This window comes from Nicotiana tomentosiformis, chromosome 8, assembly GCF_000390325.3.
Source record: "Nicotiana tomentosiformis chromosome 8, ASM39032v3, whole genome shotgun sequence".
Classification (NCBI taxonomy): domain Eukaryota; kingdom Viridiplantae; phylum Streptophyta; class Magnoliopsida; order Solanales; family Solanaceae; genus Nicotiana; species Nicotiana tomentosiformis.
In genome coordinates this window covers 83,985,847-84,009,259 of record NC_090819.1, presented here as the reverse complement: position 1 = coordinate 84,009,259, position 23,413 = coordinate 83,985,847, and the positions used below count along the sequence as shown (strand labels likewise).

The window sequence follows — 23,413 nt, the reverse complement described above, 5'->3', positions numbered from 1 at the left end:
TTTGAGAAGTAGCCTTAGATGATTAAGCCACTTTAAATATTTTTATACAAGTTCTCTACTTTTCGTATACTTCTTATACAGGGATTTCCCCACACGTTCATGAGATTATTTACCTCATCGAAAAAACAAATAGCCTATAGAAGATTCGTACATGAGATCTATTATTTCCTCTACTAGCAAAATTCTCAAGGATCTTCTTGCTCCTTAGCCCAGAAGATATTAGAAGTTCATATTTTAATGTTCTATATATACACTTTCTGCTGCAAATGATCATTGTTTTCCAGACCTGTACCCAATCCCTAAGGTTCAGCCACTGTTATGCTGGCTCATGGGGGATGAGACCAAGTTTCAGCTTCCCAAACACGATACGTATGCTAATTTCTTCATGATTATTGTCCAGTGCAAGCGAATCCCACAAGACAAGCAGGTTAGATCAGCAAAAACACTATGGCTGACACAAGCAAGACCAACTTTATATGAACAACAATCGTCAAAACAAAAATAAAGGAGATGGAGTACCGTTCCACAGCTTTCTCATATGGACCTTCATTCTCGCAATCAAAAGAAAGAAAAACTGTAGTACAATCAGAACTTTCGGATTTTAGAGAATCGTGCCAAGGATCAGAAGATCCTCCCACTTCTTTCTTGATCTCCTGGGCATTTATTGATATATTATTACTACCAGCAAGTTCATCAACTTCAGATTCAGCATCACTATCATGATCACGAAATCGCTTCATGGCAGTTTTGCATTCAGGTACATCTTTGCCATCCCTCGTTGTGTGATCAGCCATTATCGCAAATTCTGAGACTCGATGAAGATTGGTCTGCATCTGTATCCAGCGATTCAGGGTAGGGAACCTGCTCAGGAAGTCATGACAAGAAACTGACCAAAAAGATAAAAGAAAAAAAGTATCCGCATATGTCACATGTATTAGTGATCCATTTTACAAACTCAATTTAGTATGTTACAAACCTCTCAGATTGGTCAAGTGCGAACTCAAAGAATAACCTATCAGCATCAGGAGTTTGTAACGAGCAACTTTTCAGAGATCTAGATACAGTAGTATCCCTGCCACGATAAAGTATAGAACTTCCAAAGACACATGCTAATACAGCTCTAACTGGGGATAATTTGATGAGATGCTTCACTATATCCAATTGGAGAGGATAAAGAGGTAATTCAACATCCCCTGAGGAAGGGGTGAAAGACCCAGGCTTGGCCTCTCTGCATGAAGGGGATATTACTCTATTTTCAGAGTAATTCTCAGTGTGTGTAGGAATTACTGGGATGCAAGCCCAACCATGACCATATCTTGGAGGATAAACTGGAGGCACACAAGCAGAAATCACTTCATGAACAAAATCAGCATTCATAATTTCTGCTGCCTTTTCAGCTGCATCGGTACTGCCTTGCTCAAACACTAGACGAGTTAAAAGCTGCGAGCAAAGTGATGAACAGAAAAGTGAGCAAATTAAGACCAAACAGAAATAAGAATAATATCATCTTAGCAATATATTTTGTGAGAGCAAGAAAGCTCTAATGAAATATTTTAGACCAAGCATGTTGCTTCCCCTGTCTTTAACTTTATCCTCTCTCAATCTGCTATCTTCTTTGCAAGAGGAGCGGTATTGCTTAGCTAAATACCATAAATGTTACCTCTAAAGAATGTGAGATCCTAATAAAATTCAAATCCAGGGTTCTACAACAAAACTTGTTACTAGACTTTCACGTTACTTTTGCCGGTTCACACAGTTCCCCGCAATGGTAATAAAAGATGGAAAAAGAAAGCTTACGTCTTTAGGCCATTCATACACTAGTGAGAAGTAGTTGAAGTCATGAGTGGTATCAGTCCCATCAACAATGTCCCCAATGGCAGCAAGGTAGAGAACAAATTGTGATAGAAATGTGGTCATTCTGGAGCTGAACGTCCCGAATAATCTTTTTCCAGTTTCCTTGACATCATATCCACCAGAAGGTATATTGTTGTCACCAGATGCTGAAGTTATCAGAAGCTGCTTCAAGGTTTTCAACCCAAGCCCAATAACACCATTTCTGCTGTACAGTAACAATCCTTTCCTGTCAGAACGTGAGCCATCCTCCTTAACCTGTTCCCTCTCTGTTTCTTCATCGGCTAAAGCTCTTGCCAAATTGTGGAGCTTACCTAAATTTTTCCAAAGCACCAAAAATTCATATGCATGGCTTTTGAGAGAGTAAGTACACACATACAGGAAAATCCATAGGGATCTAGCTAAACATTCGAGAATAAAAACATAATTGAAACATGCAATTACATCAAAAAAGTAGAAGCAATAAAGAGGGAGAGATAGAGACGAAACGCACACGGAGAGGAGGAAGAAAATGAAGGGAGAGAAACAATAAGATAGCCTCACCACTTATTCTATTTAATTCTCCAACCCACAAAACTTGCAACTACCAACAATAGATGTCATAAAGAGATGATAAAGAAGCAAAAACTAACCGCTAAGAAACTGTCTCTTCCCCATATGAGCATCTTCAATCATTTGATGCAGCATGGCTAGTGCACGCTCCTTATGGCCTTGCCGGTGAAAATCCTTTGAGGATAAAAGGATCATTTCTCCGGTTAAAATGTCTTGAAGAGCTGGAGGCTTATCCTGAAATTGTCAGACAGGTTTTCCAATTATTAACTCGATATTAGTATTCTAAAGCACGGGCAAGGGGACTACCATGGACCAAACCAGAGATGCTACATCAAGCATTCTGATGATATTTTTTTATTCCGGACGTAGCACAAATTTGATAAAAGTTGTGTATAAGGAAGAGAAATAATTAGTAGCATAAAAAAATGAGGAAGGCAACAGAGAGGCGGAGACAAGGTGTCCTCGGGTTACAAGAAAAGTAAAGTAACTATAAAATGAATCTCGGCGGATCTCTTTAAAAATGGTTAAAGCTATTACTAGAATAATCCTACAATGATGCAACATATAGAATCACGAAAACTAGTGTCCAAAACTTATGCTGGAGCAATTCTCTTTCCTCAAAAAGCAAATGCACTACACAATTCGAGCTTTGCGCACTTTCAAGTGTATTCCTTCTTTAATGCTATCAAGACACTTGTGAGAAAAGAGCAAAAATTGATGTTGGCAAATCTGAAAGAGCCTTAGCGCATCTTTCATTTGTTGTCACTAAAGTAGGCAAGAGTTGTGAATATCAAAGACTTTACCTATAAGGTCCTTTAAAATTTAAAAATTAGATGACATGATGTCAATGTCTCAGAACACTTTTGTGGAAGGCGGAAATATTAGGTGCAGGCACTGGTTGCGAACAAGTTAGTTGCATCCAGGATAAGGGGTGGAAATGGGATCTATAATGCAAATTAGACCTGGAAAAGGTCTACAACCTGTTAACTGTGGCTTTCCGGACACTTTTTTTTTAGAATGTGCGTTCCAGACACTTTACTGGAGAGAATAGGGTAAGGAGAAAAGTGGAATCTGTATTTGTATATCTACAATGAAGTTTTCAATTGAGGTCAGTGGAAATTCCACAGGTTTCTTCGAGAGAACAACGGTCCTATGACAAGGCGATCCTCCATCACCCATGTTGCTCATTTGTGTCAGAGAAGCACTAAGCAAATGATGGAGCAGCATGGGAAGATATTTGAGTGGATTCACAGCAAGGAGAGAAAGACAAGATAGTGGTGTCCCATTTGCAAGATAGTTTACAGGTGTCTCATTTTTTACTCGTTTTCTCTTTGTGGATGATACACCTGTGTTGTAATGATGCACAGACGAACCAGCTTCACCATCTAAGGAACAAATTGTTAAGGTTTCAAGCGGTTTCAAGATTGAGGACAAATCTAAGAAATTAAAGATAATTCTAATGGAAAAGAAAATCATTAGGCAAAGGCTCTTAACTGTAAGGTTGGCTCTCTTCCAGTAATTTAATGGGGTTTTCCATTTGGGTGCAACAAACAAGGGCAGTACAATATGAAACCTGGTAGTTGCGAAGTTTTAAAAGAGGCTTGCTGGATGATAAAAGAGAGATTTATCAAAGATACGAAAAGGATACTGATGAAGAGCATGTCGTCTGCATTCTAGCATACTACATGTCACTACTACACATATCAGCGACAATGGCACAAAGATTGGAGAAGCTACAAATACGATTGGACAGGTTGGACGTGAAAAAGTACCTTCTTGTTAATCACTTACATCAATGAAGATAGGAGTCTTGCGGTTAGGAATTTAAGAGTTTCCAATAAAGCCTTATTAGGAAAATGGTGACAAAGTTTTGGTGGAAGAGCAAGCACTGTGGAGGCAGACAAAGAGTTAGGGGAACAAACCAGACCATGCAATTATTACGGTGGCGCTAGGGAAGAGTATAATAAAAGGGTGGAAATAATTCTAAAGAAATATGAAACTTAGAGCAGGGAATTGAGCCAAAATCATCTTTTGGAAGCAAAACAATTGGTGCAGTTAGCCCCTTTTGTGGAACTTTTCCGTCCATTTCCAATATCTCAAGCTAGCAGAAAGTTGTAGTTTCCCAGGTTTGCAATGAATAGGGTGGTGAAGTTTATGGGGTCTACTACAACAACAACAAACCTAGTGTAATCCCATCAAGTCGGGCATGGGAGGGTAGAGTATAGGCAAACCTTACCCCTACCTTGTGAAGGTAGAGGAGCTATGTCTGATAGACCCCCCGGCTCAAAGTAAAAGTGAAAAAGAGGCGGACACAACAAGGGCAGCTCGATGCACTAAGCTCCCGCTATGCGCGGGGTTCGGGGAAGGGTTGTATGCGGTCTTACCCTGCATTTCTGCAAGAGGCTGTTTCCACGGCTCGAACCCGTGACCTCCTAGTCACATGACAACAACTTTACCAGTTACGCCAAATCAAAGCACGGAGACAAACATATAGCAAACAGATCTATAAAAAAGTAAAAGAAATCGAGAAAGAAGAAAAATATCAAGTGCTACTCCATACTTAATCTTCATGTGCTGAAAAAACATTTGGCTAAATAAGGGACATTTGGCATTTAATAGAAGGGAAACTTAGCCATACAGCGCACACACCATACTTAAACCAAGATTATAGTTACCAGTACAAGTAAATCAAGGAATCGAGAATTCACCAACTAATGCAACTCCACTCACCTGTTCCAGTTGTTCCTGTAGACGCTTAAGAACGCGCTTGATTACAGATATCATTGCCACTTCACGAATCTGATCCCAGTAGGTTGACCCAATTTTAGGGGAATTACCAGGGTAAATCTCTGACAACATAACTTGAGCCTGCATACCCCAAAGTTCAACTTTAACCATAAATAACATCAATATTGAAGCTATAAACTTCAGCTCAGGAACAGGAATGTGGAAAACATAGGAAAATATATGTTTATTTATTTCAACAGAGGTAGATATCAAAGACAAGCTCGAGATTGATTTATCTCACGCACATCCTGATCTCCCGTTGGGACAGAAGCCTCTTATGCACAATCTTAAAAATCCACATGGTAATAGTTTATTGCATTCTTAGTTTGAAAGGATCACCCAAATAAGGTCTACTGCTATCTAATTTTGATCATATGAGGACTGTGGCTTACACCCATATCGCTCTGCCCTCTCTTACTAATAGCAATCTAGCTCATATATCTTACAATAGTAAGTGGCGATTTGGTAATGCTGGTGCAAGGAAAACCTACTATTGAATGTCAAGAGCTAAAGCAGTTCAAACAATGGGCCATGCCATCCATAAATTACTTTGGTTGTGATTGAAGGTTATAAGATCTCACTTCAAATTTGATTATCCTATGGGACAGAATAGTGATAACAAGGCAACGATTAATATACACAGATTCCAGTCCAACACGATAAGAACAAAGCATGAAGTTGATGAAACTTTATACAGGAGAAATAGGCTGCAGAATTACTTCACAGACCCTTCATCAAAACTAGAGCTTGGTAGCGTCCTAGCTATGAGAGTAGCAAGTTACTTGTTTCATAGTACTCCAGAAAAGCTTGGCACATATGACATTTATATACCAACTTGAGGAGTGCTTAACAAAGTTGCGCGGACTCTTCATTTGTGGTGCTGCACCCGTGTCGACACAACACCGACACTAGTATGGATGTGGGATACGTATCGGATCTGGTCAATCAACATTGGGTTCTTTTACCACAAACTACGGAGAAAGTAGATATTAGAATTGGCATTTTGATTTCTCAAGACAAAAACTACTGTAGATTTCAGTGCCTACCTACAACTTGAGAATAAAAGATTGAATTACACTCTACAAGCTTCAGGTAAGTTTTCCACGTAATATCTCATAATTTAGGAATATTTTTATAGCTCTATTTTTGGATATAGATGAATCTCGCACCCGTATCCATACCTCGACTCGTGCCCCCAATCTTAAAATTTAGATCATGAATTATCCAATCTCTAGATCTGCACCCGTATCGGACACCCGAACCCGAGTGCGCTGAGGTTTTTTCTTTTCTTTTCTTTTTCTTTATAAAAATTTCCATTAAGGGCATTATTATACATTGCACATTGGTGGGATATGAATAAAACTTAGGATACCATACTAATACAGCTCTTCTTCCAGGTTAGTAGCATATCCTCTTCCACTCCTTCTTTCTCTCTCCTTTATTACTCGTGAATATTATTCAGCCTTAAGATTAACTATCAGTAACTAAAAGAAAAGCTGATATCTAGTCATTATCATCAGCAGCACATACCGCTCCTAGTCTTGGTTTTTTTGTTCTACTTTTGACTCCTTTGTGAGTTGATTTTGATTCCTTTAGCTCATTTTGAACAATTCCTGCAAGCAAGAATATTTCATTGGTTTCAGGGAATACCTTCAAGCATTTTTTGGCCTAAAATACAATTAAAAGAGAGCAAATAATAGGTTAAAATCCCTACTTGTCAACTCTCCCAAACTTAAGCTTTTGCTTGTCCTCAAGCAAATAAGGTAATTCCCACCTCCACTAGAAAAAAAGGATATTTCAGCTAGCCTAAGGAGAATCAATCATGCATCAATTGGGACTAACAATTACCCTCAACACAAATGAATTATCAACAACACCATGTTTTGACCTATTGAGTATTATAGTTCTAATGTGACACTAGAGCATCAAGAGTTGACTTAATTCGCCAAGGAAACTCGCTCTATCACGTAGGTCATTGTGGAACCCAAACTCCTCCTCCTCTACTCTCCATGAGCAAATCTCACTTTAGAATGTAACACTCAAAACAAGGATTGTGAAGAAGTGTGCTCATCTCTCTCAAAAGAATGTCACAAGTCCACCTTTAAGTACCATAAGCTTGCCCCTTTTGTAAATCACCACTAATGTAAGCTCACTCAACTTGAAATCATATAGGGCTTTGTGGGAATGTAATGAAGGCTTTTGGATCAAGGTAAGACTTATCGGCATATGATGGTTTCATCTTTCCTTAAGCACTCCATTTCCTCTTTTTGGCTCGTACTTTCTTGACTCTTTGAGTCATTTTCTTCTTCTTTAGGGGAACTAGAGAGACGTAATGTCACTCTTTCTTGCTCATGACAATCATTTTTATCCTTTTCTAATCACTCTATGCCTTTTATCATTGATTTCTTTGAATCCCTTCAACCTTTTACTTTATTCACTTTCTTTTTGATTTATTTCTTTTTGGCCTTTCATCCTTTTCTTTGCCTTCCCTTTTCTTCATTTCTTTTTTTTGTTCTTTGTACCTTTTATCACTTTCACAATCCTCGCCTCTCCCCCAAACTTATGCTTTTGCTAATTGTGTAGAGAATGCTAAGGAAAGATCGGGTGTCAAGAGAGGGTCATTATAAAACGGATAAAGGCTTGTAACATGGCTATTAAATGAAAAGGGGATTTGGCTCAAAGGGGTTGACTAAGGATATCACATTGGTAGGCTACGAAAGCTTTCAAGTTTCAAATTGGATTAAGGAGGGCCTACAATCATTTCTCAAGTCGAGCTATACTTAGAATTTCACCTAGACAAATATTCAGGGTAAGTTCTAGACTTATTGGCACGGAACTTGGACTTGCAATTCAATACATCACCTCTCAAGCTCCTAGATTGTTAAAGAGAAAAGAGTCGAGGGCCCACAACAACCCTAGCTAAGATTGAAAATCACAAATGGCTCAAAGAAATCACTTGATGATTGTTTTAGTCAACACAAGAGTCTAAAGGTCACAACTAGAGTTATTCTTTGCCAATCAACTTGTTTCTAACCATAAGGTCGAAGGTAAATGTGTTAGTACCAAGTGAAGCCTGCATGAGACACTTTTATTCATTACTACTATATATACAAAAATATAAAGAAAACTGACTCAATCCCTTAAGAAGGCTGTCACGCCATCCATCGTTGGGAAGAACGACCCGATTCACACAACATCCACCTTTGGAAAGAACCGTAGCATTAAGAAAACCAAAGGCTTATTGTTCACACAAAACGTAAAAAGAAGCTAACAACATAAAAAAGAAGCTACTAAAGTTAGTAAGAAGCTATGCTACTAAGGAAAAACAACGAAAAAAGTTATAAATTAACCTACGGAAAGTAGACTGAATATGTACAAAATGAAGTAAAGCGAATATATACATAATGGAAATGAATATATACATAGAATGGTAAGAATATATACATACCAAAAGTGAAAATAAAGATAAATAAAGATAAAGAAAAATAGTATATTGGTTATTACATACCAAATGTCATCAAATCAAAATGGAACCCCCCCCCCCCAAATGTAAAATAACATTGTCCTCAATGCTCATAACAAATAAGAACAGGGAAAAGGGGTAAAGAGTAGAGAAAACTCCCTATGTGGTCTCTATCTTCATCGGGTCCTCAACATGGACGGTGTCCTTAGCATGCATGGGCTCATCAACACCCTCCGTATCCTCTAACTGGATCTCCACATCCTCTAACTGGGGGACTACGAGGTTGCTGAGCATCTGGATCTGCTCCTCAACAGTATGTGAAGTGGTAGCCAGTTCCTCAGACTGGCCGGCTACTGCCTCTGATGCCTCGAGCACTGCTGCATATGCTGCTGGGACTGTCTCCTCCATGAGTAGGTCCAGTGGAATATCACCAGCAGAATAAAACTTCTCAACCTCTTTTCTCAACTTCTCCACCGACTCCTTAGATGACTGAGTCTTCCGCATCTTCTTCACGTGCTTGCCCAAATCCTTGATAATCCTCCCATGTATATCAAAAGTCTCTCGGATCTTCCTCTGGTCATCCAGAATCTTCTTATGGTTGTCCAGAATCTTCTTCAAAGAGTCCTCCACTGATGGAGGTACCTGAAGCTCTGATGGGGCTGGAAAATGTGCTGCCACTGCACTGGATATGACAATTAGCTTTGTGGTAGCTGTTGCATCCAGTTGTTGAGGCTGATAGTGTCTGTGAAAAATTGCAGTGCAGTCTAAAGGTAGGTAGAAGATGTGGGCACTGAAAGTGGAACTGAGAGGGATGGTCCGGAGGAAGGAATAACAAGTATCTCAGTTAGCCATGGGCAAACTGCATCACCCAAGGCTAGTTTCTCCAGGTATTGCACTGCCTCAACCTCCTCAAACCCTACATATATGTTCAGTGCGTGGCCATCAAATCGGATTTTCAAGTTTCGGACCTTCGTCGCCTTTGTACCCTTATTTATGTGGGCAACATTGGCAAAATTTCCTTGACAATGTATTCATTGGCATCTTGCAACCTGCCGGTGAACCATTTCCATCATTTTCTCTCCGTAAATTGCTTTAAGACATTCAGATTGTGCTCGCTTAGGTCTTTGGTTATGAATTGTCACTCAAGAGTGAGCGACCTTTAGGGCCACCATTCCCAAAGTTTTGTGTACGTCTTCTCACTTACAAATATACCAGCCCACACCTTAGGCTTCCTTGAACTATCCAGGCCTCCCACAATTATGTCACCCCATCTCCCGGCATCCGGTACCTTATCATCATCATCTAAATTGATTGGGGTAGTTGTTTGTTGCAGGTGTTGTAGCAGGTGGGGAAGATGGTTCAGATGCCTGACTACCTCCCTCTAAAACATCAGAAGAACTAGAGGAGGAGGTAGGTTCATTGAGAGGTATTCACTGGTGCGTGAGAGTAGTCTTTTTGTCCAAGACTTTTTGGACTGATAGTTGCATGTTAGGTTTTCCTCTACCCCGACCTCGGGAGGATTCTTCCCTCCTTTTGGATCTATCACCTCAACCACGAGAACACACAATTATCTGCAACATACAAGTAGTGAAAGTCAGCTAGAATTAGGGTTCAACATATGTTGTTGAATTACAGTTGAAAAGAAAGACACTGCTTCTCATAACAGGGCAGTGTGGACCACACAAAAGTGAGTGCGGTTGCGGACTGCCCATTGCGGACTGCACAAAAAATGAATGCGGCCGCATAATACCCATCGCGGACCGCACAAAATTGAGTGCGGTCGCGGAGATCCTAAGTTCAGACTACTAGTTCTGTGAAGCTACCTCAGCGCGGACCGCATACTTTTGAGTGTGGCCGCGAAAACCCATCGCGGACCGCACAAGATTATGTGTGGCCGCATAATCGATTTGTTGGGTCTCTCAAGTTTAATTGTGCAGACCAGACAAAATTGAGTGCATTCGCAGAAACCAACCGCGGACCGCACAAAATTGAGTGCGACCGCATAAACTTAGCAATGATAAGTGCCTTCAACCTAGGGTATCGCGGACATTAAAATTTTGTATGCGGCCGCATACCCTAGCGCGGACCGCACAAAAATATGTGCAGCCTCGAAATTCAAATCAGAGCGGCACTGAAGTACGATTAATACTAGGATTTTAACTAATTAGGCATGATTTGTGGCAATTAAATAATAAAAGTTACTAACCCCAACCCCCATTATGCATTCAAACACTACCCACATGCTTCTAAGCAATAATTAAGCATCAATTTTACATTTTTGGCATGAATCTAATCATAGATAAAAAGAAAACAAAAAAAAAGAGAAAAGAAAAGAAAAATATGAAATTAATTCATTGAAATCAACATACCGGTAATGAAATGTAGTAGGAAATCAACACTTGATGAATATGGGATGAGATTGAAAACAAGAAAGAGTGCATTGTCCTTTAGTCTAGCTTGAGAGGTTAGAGTGTGTAAAGTGTGAATAGTCTCAAAAGGTCTTATTTATACTCTAATCATGTTGGCCCACCGACTTACCTAACTGCGGTCCGCACTTTTTACCCTTTATAACTCAACAACTGTTTAAGTGACGCGGTCCGTATAAAAATGGTTGCGGCTGCACAATCTGTGTGGTCTGCGAAATTTTGATCGCAGCGGCGAATCCTTAAGGGATTTTGTCAGGCCAAACTTCAGAGAGTTGGCATTTTCCATATTTCAGATGTGCGACCGCATACAGAATTGTGCGGTCGCGAAGGGCTTGTGCGATCCGCATAATTCTAGCACGGTCCGCACAATTTCACCACTTGGCCAATTTTTGTCTTGTCAATTTTTTGCAATGCACACCCAATTCCTACATACATTCCACAACCAGTTAGTCCAAAAAATGCCTAATCTAACAAGAAAATCAAAAGAAAGAAAAACACATGGGTTGTCTCCCAAGAAGCACCTGATTTATCGTCGTTGCACGATGCATGTTACTATAATTCATTTGAAATTGAGCAATGCCACAACGTGGCCATCATCAAACTTACCAAGGTAGTGCTTCACTCGGTGCCCATTGACTCTAAATATCTCACCATTCTTATTTTTCAAATCAAGAGCACCAAAAGGAGTCACATGTACCATTTCAAAAGGACCACTCCACTTTTATTTAAGCTTTCCGGAAACATCCGTAACCGAGAGTTGAATAAAAGAACAAGGTCACCTTCTTTGAATTCTTTGTACCGAATATACTTATCATGTAGGTACTTCATCTTGCCCTTATACAAGGACGAACTGGAATAAGCATGGAACCAGAACTCATCAAGTTCATTCAATTGCTCCACCCAAAGATTGGCAGCTACATCCCACTCAAGGTTCAATTTCTTCAACGCCCACATGGACTTATGCTCTAATTCCACCGGAAGGTGACATGCTTTCCCAAATACCAACTGATACAGAGACATACCAATTGGAGTCTTGTAAGTTGTTCTATAGGCCCAAAGAGCATCGTCAAGTTTCCTTGACCAATCAGTCCGATTTGCATTGACTGTCTTGGATAGAATACTCGTGATATTCCTGTTGGAGACTTCAACATGTCCACTTTCCTGGGGTTGATAGGGGATCGACATTTTGTGAGTGACACCATACTTGGAGAGTAAAGTATCAAAAGGTTTGTTGCAAAAATATGACCCCCCATCAATAATGATGTCCCTTGCAGTACCAAACCTTGTGAATATGTTCTTCTTCAAGAAAGCTAACACACTCCAAGCTTCATTGTTGGGTAAAGCCACGACTTCAACCCATTTGGACACGTAATCCAAAACTACCAATGTATAGGTATTCCCACATGAGCTCACAAACAAACCCATAAAATCAATGCCCCAAACATCAAAAATATCAATCTCCAATATGGTGGTGAGAGGCATCTCATTTTTCTTGGAGATCCCACCGGCCCTTTGACATTTATCGCAATGCTTAACAAGATAGCTAGTATCCTTATAAAGGGTAGGCCAATAGAATCCACAGCTTCTCACATTTTGTAGAAGTTCTCGCTCCACCATGGTGACCACCATATGGCGAAAAGTGGCAAGCTTCAAGAATACCTAATTGTTCTTCTTTTGGTACACATCTTCGGATAACACCATCAGTACAAATTTTGAAGAGAGATGGCTCATCCCAATAGTAGTCCATGCAGCCTCGTTTGAGCTTCTTCCTTTGGTTTGAGGAGAACTAATTCGGAACAATGCCACTCACAAGATAGTTGACCACATAGGCAAACCATGGCATCTCAGTCATAGAAATGGGAAGGAGTTGTTCGTCAGGAAATGAATCATTGATCTCAAGGCCATCATGTGGCCTCCCCTCCTCTTCCAATCGGGACAAGTGGCCCGCCACTTGATTCTCACTAACCTTTTAGTCTTGAATCTCTAGATCAAACTCTTGCAATAGAAGCACTCACTGCATCAACCTTGCCTTAAGGTCTTTCCTGCTCATCAAATAATGAAGTGCCGCATGGTCGGTGTGAACAATAACCTTTGTACCCATTAGGTACGAACATAACTTCTCCATAGCAAAGACAATGGCTAGGAGTTCTTTCTCGGTCACCGTATAGTTGACTTGGGCCTTGTTCATGGCCTTGCTAGCATAGTAGACCGGATGAAAGATCTTATTAATTCGTTGCCCCAATACCGCATAAACTGCCATATCGCTTGCATCACACATGAGCTCAAATGGTAAGCTCCAATTTGGCGCGGTGATAATAGGAGTGGTAGTCAACTTATACTTGAGTATTTCAAATGCCTCCATACAATCTTCATTGAAAAGGAACTTGGCATATTTCTCCAAGAGTTTGCACAAGGGTTTTACCACCTTAGAAATGTCCTTGATGAATCGGCGGTAAAACCCCGCATGACCTAGAAAGCTTCTCACTCCCTTTACGGAAGTAGGGGATGGAGTTTGGATATCACTTCAATTTTTCCTTTATCAAACTCAATACCATTCTTGGAAATCATGTGACCGAGGACAATTCCATCATTGACCATAAAGTGACACTTCTCCCAATTCAGCACAAAGTTAGTTTCTTCACAATGTGCCAATGCCTTATCCAAGTTATCCAAGCACTCTTCAAAAGAATTCCCTACGACAGAGAAATCATCCATGAAAATCTTGAGAAAGTCATCCACCATATCGGTGAAGATGGACATCATACACCGCTGAAAAGTTGTCGGTGCATTACATAACCTGAATGGCAACCACTAGAATGCGAAAGTGCCATACGGTCAAGTGAAGGTGGTCTTCTCTTTGTCTTTAGGTGCAATAAGAATCTGGATATATCCGAAATATCCATCCAAGAAGAAATAATAAGCATGTCCGGCTAACCTATCCAGCATTTGATCAAGAAATGGAAGCAGAAAATGGTCTTTCCGCGTAACTTTGTTGAGCTTTCTATAATCCATGCACACTCTCCACCCGGTGACAGTTCTTATGGTGATCAATTCATTTTTATCATTTGTGATCACAGTCATGCCCCCTTTCTTTGGCACACATTGCACCAGCGAGGTCCACGAACTATCAGAAATGGGGTAAACCACCCCGGCATCCAAGAACTTGATGATCTCTTTCCTTATTACCTCTTTCACGGCCTCATTCAATCGTCTTTGATGTTCCACGAAGGGTTTGCCATCCTCCTACAAAATTATTTTGTGCATGCAAAAGGCGGGGCTTAAACCCCGAATATCCGTCAATGTCCAACCTATTGCTTTCGTTCTCCTTTGAAGCACCGCAAGGGTGGAATCTACTTGCGCGTTAGTTAAGCACGAGGAAAGAATAACAGGTAAAGTGGAACAAGGGCCTATAAACTCACCGAGGGAGGAGACGACCTAAATCTATAGGAAACGCTCGACCAATTGTGTATCCCTTCCATATGAGGGAGATACTGTCTAACCCAAACTACAATGTGGGCTACCATTTAGAGAGGTTGAGAAGCAGTTGCAGAAAGGATAAAGCCGGTTAACCGACCCGCAAAAATGAAAATATTAGAAATAAAAAGGTATGTAAGCTGATACGAGCACTTACGAGTAGGGTTCCAAACCTCAGAAAGTCTGCGGCGGTGGACACTACGTCTTCTCTCTTGACAAAGAAGTAGTCAAGCCAGAAATGCCGACTAGCTTTGTCGTCCATCCTCACCACCAAACATTTTCCCCCGCGGTGGTGAAGATTCAACAAGGTCCCTCGGTAGAAATGAGGGGCGAAGAGATGGATCAGATGGTGCACTGTATTGTCGACGATGGCCAATTCGGAGAATTTCATCAATATCATGGCCACCTTAAAGATATAAGGGGCGAGCTGCGTTGGGCATAGATTGTAGTATCGGCACAAGTCTTCTATCAATGACGGCAAAGGGAACGAATACCCAATTAAGAACGGGTATGTGTAAAGGGCGCAGAAGTCGGGACGGTGAATCTGAACCTTGTCGTTGCCCGCAGGGATCAAGTCCACGTGACCAGGTAGGCCGAGTCTAACCTTGAGTTCGGTTAATTGTCCAGTTGTCATCGCAGATTTAAACCTCTCCGTCACCACTTCCGGCGCCTTTTGGAGGTCTGTTTTTGCATTGGGACATCGAGGTACAATTTTCTCTACAATAGGGAGGCTTTCCTCCTCAGCGATAATTCCTCCATCTTCCCCCTGGTCGGGAAAAATAATATCTAAAGGAATGGAGTGGTCTTCCATATGGATATCTGATGGTAAGACAAACATTGTTGTAGAAAAAAGATTGTAAAGCAAAGAAAACAAGAGAAAGTTACAAGGATTTTGCGAAGGGGATGAAAAAGAGGCTCTATTTATGAATAATAAGGAGTTTGGAAAAGTTTCAAAATCAACAAACCATCCCCTATTTATAAGATTTGGGGACACCACAATCGAAATGGCATGACATGATTAGCACGAAGATCGGAACGACAAAACCAATTAAGGGTCACGCTTGAATCGTGCGACACATCGGGAAATGACATCATTATGACGCATGACGTCGTGGCGTCACCTTTTCTCTTGGAACAAATGGCTCCAACGAGCTTCCCGGGTAACTCGAAGAATTAAAAACGTACGGTCCTTAGAGTTAAGTTGTCCAAATTTACTATGAGCCTAACCGTGCATAGGCGAAACAAACATTGAGTGACTTTAACTTTTGCCTATGTTCCAAACAACTAGGCTATCCAAAAACAACAAATGCACAATGTAAGTTAGAAGGTAACAATGGCAAAAGTGCAAAACTACTGTTATAATAGATTAACTCAATTAATACGGAACTCGCCATAAATAGATTGAGAAGAGCAATTTGCTGTTGGTAATTAAGAAATATAAGAGCTATATTTTTTTCCCACATGAAATTATATGAAGTTTGACTCTTTGAGACGGAATTCAATTGCGTAACAATTAAAGGATTGCTAGAGAAGTTTTAGTTGATCTCAAATTCTAAAATATTACTCATAAACTAATTTTTTCGCTTAAGAAATTGCCTAGGAGGCAACGGAAAAAAAAAGACCCAACAATTAATGCCAACCTTAGTGGGAGTTTGGACATAAGAATTGTAAAATTCCAAAACAGGGGAAAAATATTTTTCAAGTGAAAACGATATTTGAAATTTAGAACTGTGTTTGGACATGAATATTATTTTGGGTTGTTTTTGAAGTTTTGTGAGTGATTTGAGTGAAAATTTTAAAAAATAACTTTTTGGAGTTTTTCAAAATTTCGAAAATTTCCAAAATGCATCTGCAAGTGAAAATTGAAAATTTTATGAACAAACGTTGATTTCGAAAAAAGTATTTTTTTTTTGGAAAAATGGGAAAATTTTCTTATGTCCAAATGGGCTCTAAGTTTTAGGATTCTTTTTACCAAAAAATGTTGTTTTGGGATAAGGAGGAGTAAAACTTCTATAAAACTAAAAGAATCCAATAATATTATGTCTTCGTTATCTCTTGATACGGTAGTTTTTGTTTTTTTTCCTTCAAAAAGGTAAAATTATTAATGGTAATCCTAATTATTAGGGTAATAATTAAATTACTATTCTTAAATATTAAAAAAATATTAAATGATATGTATAAATATTAGAAAAATAATTAGATGACTATTTTGTCTAGCGTGAACTTTATTTTAGAAGGGTAAAGACGAACGACATTTCGCTAAGAGCCTTCATGCTTTTAATATAGTACTAGTGTTAGAACCCGCGCGGTACGAGGATAATTTGACATAATATTAATCTTATAAAATTATGATCTAATATATCATATTATTTTAATAAATATTAGTTATTATTTTATTATTTAATGTAGTGTACATACATATAATAAAATCTATAAAATCAAAGGATACACGTCAAATAATAATAAAATAAATTATTTATTCCTTATTAAATTAGTATTTGTTTTATGACTTTGTTTATTATGATTTTAGTTATGTGTATATGTACGACTTTTCTCATAATAATTCTAATTATAAATCTTATATTTTTATAATTTTTTTCATATATATATCCATTACTTAATATTATTAAATTGACCTAGATTTTTAATAAATTACGAATTTAGTATAATAACTACTCCCAAATTTGAATTGACAGTTTTTTATTTCTTCACTTTCATTTTTTATTTTAAAATAATTTTAAAACTCCAACTTAAAACTACTCCCCAATTTGAATTGGCAATTTTTTTTTTAATTTCGTGTTTTATTTTAAAATTATTTTAAAACTCCAACTTTGTTGGAACTTTATTATATAAATCTACACTTGTTGTCTTATGGTCATGCCACTTGGCATCGTAGAATTATTTACTTCTCTTTTATATATATATATATATATATATATATATATATATATATATATGAATTGGTATAATTAAAAGATATCTATATTTATTAATTCAAGTAGTGTAACCAATTAATGCAAATTTTAAATAAAAACAATTGTTTAGAAATGTTAGTTTATTTTGTCTTAACATTGAAACTTGGCTTTTTGTGGTTATGCCACTTGTCTTAATATAGTGTTTTTGCTTCTCCTATTCTATATAGATAGACTAGCTTTAGGGTACGCGCTTTGCGCGTGTACCACATATTAAAAAGTTTAACTTAATTTTTTTTTATTAATATGATTAAACTTTTTATACCTAACGTGCAATTGTTAAGCGTCATTTAGAAAGTATTTCTAGATTTAATGTTGATTAAAGAGTATAATAATTTTTATTTATAGTATTTATTATAATATTTTACATTTTGGTAGATAAATAGTATGAATCTTTGATTAAAGGGTAATGACATACTATTTTATATACGGACAATTAAACATAAAATTTCACCAAAACATCTCTAGTTTTTATTTTTACAAAGATAATTAAATTATATAAAATTAATTTATTTTAATTTTATGACCGATTATATATTTACAATTAAGAATAAAAAAATTGAAGAAGTGCCGATTTACACTATCTAATTTAATTTTAGCTTCCTACTTAATCCTTTTCACTTTTATTTTTATTTCTACAAAGAAAATTAAATTATATGTAATTAATTGATTATAATTTTGAACAAAGAATAATTCTAACCCACAACAAATAATTTATTTATTCTCTGTGATTTTTTCATTTTTGGCATTACTTTTCTTTTATAAAATATATTTTACACAATTAAAATAAGGAAAGGATCTAAAGTACAAGATTTAATTGAAATATTAAATAAATTTCTGAGCAAAATGTATATGTTTGCTTTATTTCTTAAAGCAGTTTGAGATTGTAACTTTTAAAGTTTTGTGATTCAAATGAATTTTGAGACTAAATCCAACACTATAAAATTTTTGTGGTGTTTTATTTTAAATCCAACTTAATCCTGCTTTTGTTTGGTTTTATAATTATATAAATATGAATTTTTTCTTCTTTTTTTATCTAGTTTAAATTTGTAAAAGAAATATTATATGAATGAATACACTTACGAGAAAGTTCAATATATTCTAGTTTGGACCGAAGTGCTAGTATTTGTCACGACTCCAAATCCACTAGTCGTGATGGCACCTAACCCAACTCGCTAGGTAAACCAACTAGTAACTATCCAATTCCAATGATATTAACAAGACAAATAAACGATAGTAATTTACTGAATTTTATACATTTTCCAAAGATTGGTAGTACAAATCACGAGTTTCTAAGAGCGGAGTTTACAAAGTTGAAATGAAATAAATACATAGTCTGTTTGAAAAGTACATAAACAAGGTTTTATAGATCTAAGGCTACCACGAACAAGAGGCAGCTACAACCGGGATGCATGTACATCTTCAGATCCAGCTCCCAACCTTATGTTGAAAGTAGTATGAGTACAACTAACCCCACGTACTCAATAAGTAACAAACCTAACCTTATGTTAAAAGTAGTGACGAGCTAACACAAGGTCGGGTCCAGTACTAATATCCCACAACAGTTCATAGCAGTATAATACAAGCAATAAAAGATGTATCTCATAAGTAAAATGCTCAGCTCGTTCACAGTTCTAGAAAATAGTCATGCTTTTCAAGTATCTTAGTGAAAACCCAAATATTTTACCGAAAATTCAAAAAATACGAGTAAGTTTGAAAAATATAATTTTTACACAATAAATAAGATGTTTCATTTACTTTCCATATAGCAAGTGTGAAATACCTCTCTATATCCACATATCATTGTGTGTAAAAAAATCATGAATGGCGTGATACCGTACAACACGAGGAAAAAATGCATCTCTATGCATGTATGTCGTGTGTGCATGCCAATGCCATCTATCTCAGAGATGAATCATGTACTCACACTCTCAGAGTACTCAACATCACTTTCTCGCATCCTCTCTCACTATGCTCAATGCTCATCACACTCAATTCACTCAACGATGTACAATACCCGCTGCAGTGTGTAACCCAATCCACATATTTATAGTCGATTGCGCTCGCTGGGGGTGTGTAGACTCCGGAGGGGCTCATTTCAGCCCAAGCGCTATATCGTTGCAGCGTGCAGTCCGATCCTATAAAATGTAATCAATATATCGCTGCGGCGTGCAGCCCAATCCCATAATATATAATCAATATAACATGCTGCGACATGCAGTCCGATCCCAAAATATCACTCTCAGTCAGGCCCTCGGCCTCACTCAGTCATCAATCTCTCTAGTCTCACTCATGGGCTCACAATGTCATGAAACTAGCCCGACAACAATGATATGATGTATCAATAAATAATAACTGAGACTGAGATATGGTATGAATGCATGGTTATGATTGAGAGTGAAATATCAGTGAGATGACACTAAGAAGCGATCACTATGTCCAAACAGTGTCGGCATACTGCCTAAATATGATATTTAGCATGATTAACAGCTTAACTACTTTATCACATGGTGACAATACATATATCAACAAAGTAGGACCACTATACAGCGCCATAGAAGCAGCAGAGTCCCAATTTATATGGTGCACGCCCACACGCCCTTCACCTAACATGTGCGTCACTTCAATACCGATCACATAACACATATTACGGGGTTTCATACCCTCAACACTAAGTTTAGAAGGGTTACTTACCTCGAACGAGCCAATACAAATGCCGAGCAAGCCAAGCGATGCTCCAAAGATGCCATCACACACGTAGCGACCTCTGAACGGCCCGAAACCATCCAAAGGTAACTCAAATACATCAAATAAAGCCCAAGGAAACAATTCCAAATGAAGAAGGTTGAATCTTTAATCAAAAGCCCAAAATCTGCCAAAACGTCCAACCCGAGCCCGCACCTCGGAATATGAAAAAACTTACAAAATCCGACAACCCATTCAATTACGAGTTCAACCATACTAGTTTCACTTAAATACGATTTCAAATCGATATTCAAAACTCAAAAATTCATATTATGAAACTTTAGGCCAAAACCCCAATTTCCTCTTTAATATTCCCAATCTAATTACCAAAAACGAAGATAGATACATGAAATATAACCAAAACCGAGTAGAGAACACTTACCCCAATTCATATGGTGACATTTGCTTCAAATATCGCCTCAATTTGAGTTTGGAAATGTTAAAACGAAGCCAAAATCGCGAACCCATGTATTTAACATTCTGCCCAGCACTTTCGCACATGCGACACATTAGCCGCATATGAATTACGCTTATGTGGAGAAGCACTGGAGGCTTGCCTTCGTACGTGCGGTAAAATACCCGCATCTGCGCACTCGCAGGTGCATGCCCAAATATCGCTTTTGCACTGCCAACCGCTCCTGCGCTCAACTCACCACATTTGCACCTTCGTAGATGCGAAGCAATCTCTACTTATGTGGAACCCTGCTCCCAGGAATATTTTCGATCCTACGACCCCTTTGTCACTTCTGCGACCATCGCACCTACGCAAACGAGCCGCAGGTGCGGTCACACCAGAACCAACAATGGCAACATTGCAGAAAATGATTCAAAATCAATCTGAAACACGCCCGAGCCCCTCGGGACCCCGTCCAAATGTACCAACAACTCCCATAACATAATACGGACCTACTCGAGGCCTCAAATCACACATAACAACATCAAAATAATGAATTCCACATCAAATAAAAATCTATGAACTTTGAAACTTCAAACTTCCACAACTGATGCCGAAACCTATCAAAACACGTCCGATTGACCTCAAATTTTGCACACAAGTCACATTTGACATTACGGACTTTCTCCAACTTCCAGAATTGAAATCCGACCCTGATATCAAAAGGTCCACTCCCGCTCAAACTTTCCAAAATTTCAACTTTCGCCATTTCGAGCCAAATTCAATCACGGACCTCCAAATCACAATCCGGACGTGCTCCTAAGTCCAAAATCACCCAACGGAGCTAACATAACCATCAAAACTCTGTTCCGATGGAAAATTCATAAAAAGTCAAACTTGGTCAACTCTTTCAACTTAAAGATTCAACAATGAACTGATTCCGAATAACCTGAAAACCAAAACCGACGATTCACATAAGTCATAATACATCATACAGATCTAATCATGGTCATAACCTACCGAGCAAAGTACAAATGCTCAAAACGACCTATCGAGTCGTTACATTCTCCCCCACTTAAACATATGTTCGCCCTCGAACGTGCCAAGAGTTGTTCTCAAAGTCATCCAACAACCGTGTAACCTTACCATGCACATACACGGGGGTGATCCCACGTTACCCATCCTATACAAGTTCGATAACACAACATAACTGAAATTTCTCAATTCAACCTAGCCCGCAAGCCTTAGAATCCAATTTCCAACATCCGGAATTCCTTATAAGATCTGAATCTCGCAACTTACACATTGCATAAGTCTGAACAAGCTGTACCAAAATGCAACCATAACCCAAGCTACAATCACAAGATATACTACCTAACTCAAATACCCATATCAAAATCTTCGATCACAGTAACTTCTCAGAACAACCCAATGCCGGTAATAAACCTCATATCAAACAAGTCTCCTTTCTAAAACCATTCGTACAGTACCGGGGATGAAAGAAACACGCAGAAACTCGTAACCATTCATCAGATCCACCAGTCATGGAGCTCTCTCTCCTTCGACAAGAACTATAGCAATTTTCTAAGTCGACTTTCGATATTATCCTTCCAACAATGCTGTAATCTATTTCGATAATATCCATTCTAGGTCCAATGACCTCATCTCATCCAACACGACCACTCTAGTGACATGACATACCCATACAATCTAAAGTTGCAACTCATGCAAGTCGTGCACCAATAAGCAACATTCCAAATGTACTCAATCGCGAAAATGACTCAAACTAGAGAACTGTCCCGCAAGCTCAATGTGTACCACCACAACGCAATGTTAAGAACCTATCACACATCGTAGAACCAACACACACGAATCTAACACAAGGGAACATATCTCAACATAACTATGTTGCAATGTGTGACCCCGTCCAAACACTCATCCATGTGAAATACCTCAGCCATCATGCATAAAATCAATAACCACGTGCAATCCAACATCAAGTACTCAAAGTGCATTACCATAACCACGGAGAAGCAGATAACACAATGCCACCCAAAACTCGAAAGAACATAACCCATATGCCATCAACCATGCAATACCCAATTACTCATCTCACTTAAATTCCTCTATAAAGCCCCAATAGAACCGCACCAAGTGTGCTTATAACCAACGAATCACAACTCATTGCAGTATAGAAGAGTAACTCGCAGATCATTTTAGAACACGAATAAGCTTAACAACAACCGAATGGAACATCCCTCAACAATAACAGTATGGAGCCAACCAATCTGACTCGGTGTAGAATACACATCCTAATTGGGCCTACCAATGGATTCCCAAATCAGCTCTAGTCACCCACAAATAGCTAAATAACCTCTGAAAGTCCACAATGATTGAATCATAACATATTCTATCATCTAGCTAGCTTCGGCCACAACTTCACAATCCACAATCATGAAATAATATGCTCCTAAGAACTCCCAATCTCCAAATCTATAGAATACACGAATCACCATATTTGATCCCAACTTCACCGCCCGAATGTCTAACACATCCCCCATACACGATCATCCCACGAGGAATACTTCTATAATTCTTCTGTGCCACAAAGCAAAATTTGCATATCATCAGTCGATCAACTAGAAGAGTGTCGCAATACCAATGAAATATCCATAAATCAAAACACATTGCCCCTTCTGAAATGTATGCTCTCATCAAGCCAAACCAAATAGTAATATCATTTACCTAG

General features: G+C 38.5%; 1 protein-coding gene across 2 annotated transcripts; it reads right to left on the bottom strand.

Annotated features, from left to right (window-relative positions):
* On the bottom strand, window positions 1–15,705 carry LOC104103679 (uncharacterized). 2 transcript variants are annotated; one of them, XM_070182472.1, is made up of 6 exons: window positions 14,711–15,705; window positions 5,134–5,271; window positions 2,484–2,637; window positions 1,798–2,165; window positions 977–1,440; window positions 1–861 (listed from the first exon to the last, which is right to left on the bottom strand). In XM_070182472.1, the coding sequence occupies exons 1-6, from the start codon at window positions 15,389–15,391 to the stop codon at window positions 429–431; spliced, it is 2,238 nt and encodes a 745-aa protein (XP_070038573.1). In that variant the 5' UTR covers window positions 15,392–15,705; the 3' UTR covers window positions 1–428. The 2 variants fall into 2 exon arrangements, with proteins under 2 accessions (XP_070038573.1, XP_070038574.1); XM_070182473.1 differs by lacking the exon at window positions 14,711–15,705 and adding an exon at window positions 6,721–7,386.
* Between the last annotated feature and the right edge of the window lie 7,708 nt (window positions 15,706–23,413).